The sequence below is a fragment of the Apium graveolens genome, chromosome 6 (assembly GCF_009905375.1).
Source record: "Apium graveolens cultivar Ventura chromosome 6, ASM990537v1, whole genome shotgun sequence".
NCBI classification, from domain to species: domain Eukaryota; kingdom Viridiplantae; phylum Streptophyta; class Magnoliopsida; order Apiales; family Apiaceae; genus Apium; species Apium graveolens.
Window position 1 is genome coordinate 207,963,907 of NC_133652.1, and position 8,068 is coordinate 207,971,974.

Consider the following 8,068-nt stretch of genomic DNA (forward strand, 5'->3'; position numbering starts at 1 on the left):
TATAACACAAATAATCTCTTCAAGATTGTTGGGTATTATTTTACACTACGGAGAACAATGGGACAGTTATATAATCAGGTATAGCAAGAACATGCAATTAAACCAAATAATGAAACAGAAAAAGGCAAAACAACAAGATAAATTAGTAACTGAATTGACAAAGATCGAATAGAACACTTAGCTCTCACACAGGCCTTATCAAGTCTGAAAGAACTATGAACAGCTGAGGCGCCTAGCCTTCGAGAAGTCCATACTATTTTTGAAGAGGTTATTGCCCCACTTATTGCAACAATATCACTTCCAGGATACAACAACTCAGAGTACTTCGTCCACAGATACGTAACACTCAACAGCTAGCTCAATTCGCCCGGAAAATCTATGCTATATTTTGTATATTATGGAGGAGAGAAATAGAGATATGTAGCAGGTAGGGTTTCACGATTCCGTGTTTTCAGTATCAATCTCTCTATTCCATACATTTTGTTTAGTATATATATGAATATATAACCCAAAACGTAACTGAATATATTACATTAATTAAAATAAATATTCAGACATAAATTGCATTTAATGAATATTTTCAAAAATATAATAGCTAGCCCATCAAGATTTGCTGAGTGCAAATCCTGATCCAGGCACGTCAGAATTTGTCCATCAATAGATATGCACAGGATCAATCCATCAACGGATAATCTACACTGAACATCAACGGATAAATCCACACTCAACTTCGGATAAATGCATCAACGGATAATCTACATTGAACTTCAATAAATAAATCCACATTGTACTTCAACGAATATCCATCTGTGCATCAACATATATTACTTAACAAATCCTTACTGTTATATAGATTCAATATTCATCATATAATAAGTCAGTAAATATTTTAATTAAAATTTAAGTAAAATTCCTCTTTACTTAATCAATGTGGGACATAACCCACGGACTCATTTCAAACACCTCAAATTTTATATGGATTACACTAAGAAAATGACTTAGATCCGCACGTGAAATTTTAAGTCCTCGTTACAAGAAATAACCTCTTATAATTTGTTTTAGGAAATTAGATGAAGAACATGTCTAAAATATGGCTCAGACCGCTTTTACTTCGTCAAATTCATTTAAATTAATACAGAGTTTAATGTTATTGTCGTGTGAATATTACCAAAAAAAAATTGTAGTTGGAATGTGGGTTTACATTTTTTTATGATTTTCCAAACAATGAACGAGGAAACTGCTGCATTTACAGCTCATTAGGAAATCCATGTATACTGTGTGTGTGTGTAACTATGTATACACAGAGATTTCCTTTTATAGAATCATGCCACTTGCATTCCCTATCAATGTATGATCAATGAGGGCATTTGAACTGTGTCGAGATATCACCAGATCCATAAGAAAAGCGAAATTAAACAAGAAATTAGATTACAAAGCAATCCAATCCATTACTACACATCTATATTCAAGTCCATACAGCCAGAGAGCTCACTTTCATGTTTCATAATCAGTTTTAATCATTTTGGTTATCTGAAAATATTTTACTATTGCACAACCAGTTTAGTTCTAGCGTGCCCATGTGTAATTTGGAATTGTTCTGTTAAACCAAGATGTGCCATCAAAAGCCAAACATGAGTAATCAGCTCGCCCCCGCGTCTTATTTGTTGTGCATGATCATTACATGTACAATGACATGCTGCATATGATAGTATCTCGATCCACATTTGGCTCATCATCTCCCATTTTTGCTGCTTCTCCCAGCGCTCTTCACATTCCAGTGACTGCAATAGTTTGGCAAGTTTGCAAGCATCAAATAAAACAGATTTGCTTCTATCTCCTTTCACTTCTTGAGGTGGAATTATGATTTCAACCTGAAGTAGTTTTCTGCAAGCCTCGTGCTCGTCTAGAGTGATCTTAATTTCTTGAAAAAATTCAATTGCTTCAGCACAAGTGTCTTGGAATCTAATCTGGCCAATTCCATTAGGCAACATGAACGGACGCTTAACTAATAGATACAGCATGTAATCCGATAATAGCTTACTAATTCTACAGTTTGAATCAAGAACAGAATCGGCATTCTCTTTCTTGTCAGTGAAATAACACAAGTCTGTGGCGACATGCCACAAAAGAATGCTGTGATCAAACTCAAACTCAACACTCCATGCAAACTTGCCAACACATTTATACTTTTCGAGTACATATTCACCCCTGGCACCACATAATTTCTTGCACATACGGAAATCGGAAGCACCTTTTGATTTATCCACAAGCTGATTGAATATCGAAATGTTGATATCAGTAGGAATATCCACTGAATTCACATCCTGATAATCATCTAATATCTGGAAGAAAACATGATTCTTGATGAAGTGCCAAATAGTAGCCTTGTTATTTAAGCAAGAACTCAGCAGGTTGTACTGTGCCATTGAGTTGGACCATTTCTTTTTGCTAGTAATCCAGCTAAAACAAGAAATAAACTTATAGATCAAATCAATTAAAGGGTTTTTGAGCCTACTCAATAAAAGCAGTGTCCAGTCCGATGAAAGCAGCAGAAGAACGGCATATACCTCAAGGCCAATAGCTCCAACTAGCAACACTAATGATATACACAGATCAACACGTTTATATCCTTTCCAGTCAATAATGCAAAAAACTATCAACCCAATAGTGGTTGAAAATAAGCTAGTGGCTCGCAGGGCTGCTCCCAATGTGGAATGAATAAGAGATGCCTTTGTATAAAGAACATCATACATGAATCCTAGCTCAACTTCAATTACTTTAAAAGCGTTGTCCCAAGAACTCTCTTGAAAAAATGACAAGCTCTTCTCAAGGTCTTGAAAACTAAGAATTAAATCCGCAAATAGCCTCTTAAATGTTAGAAAAAACTCGTGTGCAGCATTCAAGATACTCGCGTTTGGAACGATGTCATTCTTTCCACTGGCATACTTGGGAGCCACCCCTTTAGGAGCTTCACTTACACTCCAAGATAATTCAAATCCTTCTTTTTCTTTCAATACATATTCTTCTATAAATTTTGAGTAGTTTGGACCAGGATCAGGATTTGGAAGCAACGATTCTCGAAAATGCTTACTACTTGCAGATCTTAGAATCCAAGTCCTCTCCCCATACTTGATTATACCGGCTACAAATATTGGTAAGGCAACAAAGTTAAGTGGATTGGGCTGTAGGGCTCTTGTAAAAACATAAAACGCCACAAACACCTGGACAACAAGCCCAAGTAAATGCCTTAGCCACAATTCATTATCTTCTATTGCGTATGCAGTTATTGTATCCGGACCACCAAGGTGCACTAAAAGAAAAGGCGCCCAGAACGCTGTGATCACGTAGTTTAAATCCAAAGAATCGTCTTTGACATTGGGAGTAGTATCTCCATTGGAGAGGACACCAAGTGCAACAATTGCAACCCAATCAGCAGATAAGTAAGCAAGCCAGAGGACAACTCTGATCCAGTTTCTGGTGCTGTGTTTTCTCCGGTTGCCAAGAGCAATGAGTACAATTTGTAACGAGAGACTTATTAGGACCATGCCACGAATCTCAAATTTGTTCAATATTGAGTCCAATTTTGCAGAGAACCCTTTCATTTCTTCCCCCCTTTGAGATAATATTGGAAATAACAATGAAGCTGAACTTGTTGAAACAAGAAACATATGCTTCAGGCAAATGTTGTAAAGGCTGTTTCTTGGAAAATTCAAAAGAATTGTTCAAGACAAAAGAGCAAGGGACAATAGTACATAGTAACATATAGTATTATTTATGTTATGAGTGAATTAGAAGGAAACTGCAAGACTATTATTATTTCAAGTACAGCCATGCAATATTGACAACATGTGAAGCATGTCCCTTATGTTGAAGGGCTAAAATATTTAGGAGAGTTGAGTGAGGTCCAAAATATGACTTCTGTTCTGGACTTGGTACTTTCTCAATTATCGTTTAGTCGTTTACTATAATGCGGACTCCAGATTCAATGGAAAATACAATACTAAGGGCAACTCCAAGAGTGCCCTAAAGGTCCAAATTTGAACCGATTTCGGTCCAAATTCACTCAACAATGGCCTAATTCTCAGTTCAAATTTGGACCGAGATTAAAATAATAATTTTTAATGTATTTCTTTTAATTTATTACATAAAATTTTGATTTCGGGTATTTATAAATGCAATTAACCGATATTAGGATATTATTATTATTTATTTAAATAATAATTTAAATTAAAAAATATTTAAACGTAATTAAATAAATATCATTGCATTTCTTGAATTCAAATTACGAAAACATTCAAACATTAAAATAAAGATTACAACACATAAAACTTAATTTGAAATACAACATAAATGAAAATGCGATGCACTAATATTGCGTTTCGAGATGCACTAATTGAGCATTTGTGGGAATAATATACTAATTCTGAGAATAATTATTAGTTAACGATGTTTTAAGATTTAATTAATATTTGTACTTTTCTTATTTCAATGTAATGTTTTATTAACGGTTTTATTATACAAATTATAATTAAATGTGTTTACTATATTTCATATATATTTGAAGTTTAATTAGAATTCTATTATTCATTTATTAACAATTTTAAAATAAAACAAGTAATTAATAATAATAATAAAATATAAAGATAATATCTTACATCGTACAAAAATAATATATTTATTATTATAAGACCTTAAAATAATTAAATAAACATTTTGAGATTTGAACCGAAATTTAGACCAAACTGTTGGAGTTGAAAAGGGGTTCGGTCCAAATTTGGACCAAACTCTTGGAGTTGCTCTAACACTCATAAATTACTAATAATTAAATATCAACCAGCTATCCCTCAAATATATATATATATATATATATATAATAAAGTGAATTCAGGCGTCCCACAAATAAAAACACTAATTTTATTGGAGATACTAAAACTTGGAAGTCGGGTAAATTTGGAAGGAAAAGAAAAAGTACAGTTAAACCTCTTTAAAGTAATACCCTTGGGACCGGGAAAAAATATTACTTTACCGAATTTATTACTTTATCGATATAATAATATTTTATTACTTTATCGATAAAGTAATATTTTATTACTTTACCGAATTTTTATGTTTACGTGGTACAGTATAATATATAATGTACGTATAAAAACTAGAATTAATCACATACAATGTATTTGATCTAAAATTACTTTTATTATGATTACTTATATCCAAACTATCCAAACGAGAATGATGCGGTTATGGAATCACCTACGGATGAAGAAATCATTGAGTCGGTAATGAGCACTGATGAAGGGACTGATCCTGAACCCGACGATAGCAATGTCATCCCAAGCGTGTCATCAAAGGAAGCATTTCAAGCACTCACCACTTTGAACAATTACTTGTTACAACACGAGCAAAACATACCAGGAGTTATTTTTGCTTTACATAAAGTCAAGGACGAGATTAATTTTGGCTTTGGTGGAAAGAAGAAACAAGCTACAATAGATTCATATTTTAATAAGAATTAAATTTTGTAATCATATACATTATACAGTATATATATATATATATAATTATGGAATTATTACTTTACATATTACTTGGGCCCTTAATGACTTTCGAATTTTTTATTATCTTATGCTTTTAGCGAGAATATTACTTTACAACATTGGCCCAAGTTGGGACCGATGAAAATTATTACTTAAGCGAGGTTATTACTTTATCGGATATTACTTAATCGAGGTTTAACTGTAGGTAGCACCAAATTATGACCACTACTTGATAGAAAAGGGTGGTTATAGAAGTAGATCCTAGACAAACCAATTATGTAAAATTACAATGACCCGCGAGTCCATGGGAAATTTAACATAAATTCAAATGTAACACAGCAGGGAGCGGAGGAGAGATTGGGTTTGGGTGTATCGATTGAGGTTCAATGGTGCGGCTATCCATATTAAAAAGGGTTAACTGTATTTTACATTCCTGTGATTGTTTTCTTTGTCATTTCGATATTACTAGTTTAAATAATTATATTTTGATTGCCAAATATATTTAGGCACTGCACTTTGTACCACTTCCGTCCATTTTCACCGTTATCAATAAATAGATCAGGGGTATATAAAAAATTGACAATGTTAAAGTACAATTTGACCCTTTAGATTTCACACATCTTTCATCAGAATCCTTGAACAATTTTTTCATACACATTTTTCTCTCAACTATAAAATTGTACACTTGAACCTTTTTTTTATTATAATTATAAGTTATTTAATTTTTTGACCCTCCAAACGATATTTTTTGAAAAAATTGTCAAAACCGAAAGTTGAAGATAATGTAACGATCTTTCCGAAATGATAAGACTCGTTAAAAATAAATTTTTAATGACTCGAGAACGGGATAAAACGTATGCCGAATAAAAAACTAAAAGGGAATTATATATATATATATATATTATTTTTAGAATAAATCAAAACAAATAATAAATGTACAGTTTTCGCTTAAATTATTTTTAAGTGATTTAATTTAACAAACATATCAATTTGCGTTTTATAGTTGTTTTATATCGAAAAAATTTAAAAATAATAGAAATATGATAAAATTTCATTTATCATGAATATTAAAGAATACTAACCTTTTGAAAATTATTCGAACACTTTTCACTATTTTAAATCTCTTAATTTTTTTCTTATAATTTGAGAGATTACATCATACTCAAATTTTAATAAAATATTATATAATAGTTTTATTCAAATATGTTTAAAATATTTTGAAATTTTGAAATTTTGAAAAAATTGTAAAAAATTTAATAAATGGGTTAAACTGTAGAATTCTTAAAGTTATTCTTAAAGTTGAGGGTCATAATTATATGAATTTTTCGTTCAATGGAATAGATGAATTTTTTTTTATAGTTTAAGCGTCAAAATGCAATAAAACAATATGAAAATTACTCGATTACCCCTACTTTATTTAATGGTAACGGCGAAATTGACGGAATTGATGTTTTTTGTCGTGCCAAAATTTTTATTGGGTCCAAAGTACAATTAGTAAAACTAGTATGACAATGAAAAGAATCACGAGAATTCGAAATGCATATCATGCCCCTCCTCCTCCCATCTATAAAGTAAATACAATTAGGCTTTTTTATGTATTCTGAAAATGGTAATAATAGACATGTACCTCTGCCGCCGATGAATAATGCCTCAAGTACCTGAAGGGTAATTCGCAGTGTGATCATCCCAATATTTCAATTTCAACAGCAAAATCGGCTCTAGGTGCTTTAAAATATTTAAGATAAAAATTGCGGACAACCTAACCAAAGTCCAGATTCCGATTCAACCCAAGTACATTTGCCAAAAGTCATAACCAATGTCAATATCCTTTGACTGCATACAAATTTCCTTTGTAGTTAGCAAATCTTCTCCCTAACTAAATTCCATGATTTTGATACAGCTGGAAATCTTACTAAATTCTTGCAAGAACTTAGCTTATGTGCTATAATTATGACCAACTCCCTGAGTAGCTCATTCCATTTTGCAACATTACCCATTTGTTATCGAATTAAACATAAGCTACTTAGATCAAAAGATATGCACCAATTTTCAATCTTAGAAAAAATAATTAGTGTAGGTGAGAATGGGGAAGGGATCATCGGTGTAATATATATACATAAACATCGTACGTTAATTAAACTTAACATATTTGGTTTAGGATTAGGTTTAGGTTTTCGACAAATAATCCTATTTGCCTGTGTGCAGCTTAAAAGTTATTATGCCCGTTTGGGAAATTTTGAAATATAAATAAATAACTTTTAAGTGATAAGTAAAAAAATACATATAAGTTATATTGTTTTAGTTTCTCTTAATACATTGCTTTCACGTCCTTATCACCCTGTGACTTTGAAACATAAATTTGATACCTTGATGTTAGTTTTCTGTCTTGCTCGCATGGCAAGTTATTTTCTGTCTTGAATGACAGTTTTTAGAATATAGTGTATATCTTGCTTTCTTACTCTTATTTAGTCAGAAATAAATTGTTATCTTATTTATTATTATGGCACGTATCGAGCAATCATTGGAGAAAATGT

The 8,068-nt window shown here is 31.8% G+C and overlaps 1 protein-coding gene across 1 annotated transcript; it reads right to left on the reverse strand.

The window, feature by feature from the left end:
* Positions 1-1,544: 1,544 nt before the first annotated feature.
* Positions 1,545-3,602, reverse strand: LOC141665705 (uncharacterized). Its single transcript, XM_074471692.1, has one exon. The coding sequence runs from the start codon at positions 3,600-3,602 to the stop codon at positions 1,545-1,547; it is 2,058 nt and encodes a 685-aa protein (XP_074327793.1).
* Positions 3,603-8,068: the final 4,466 nt, after the last annotated feature.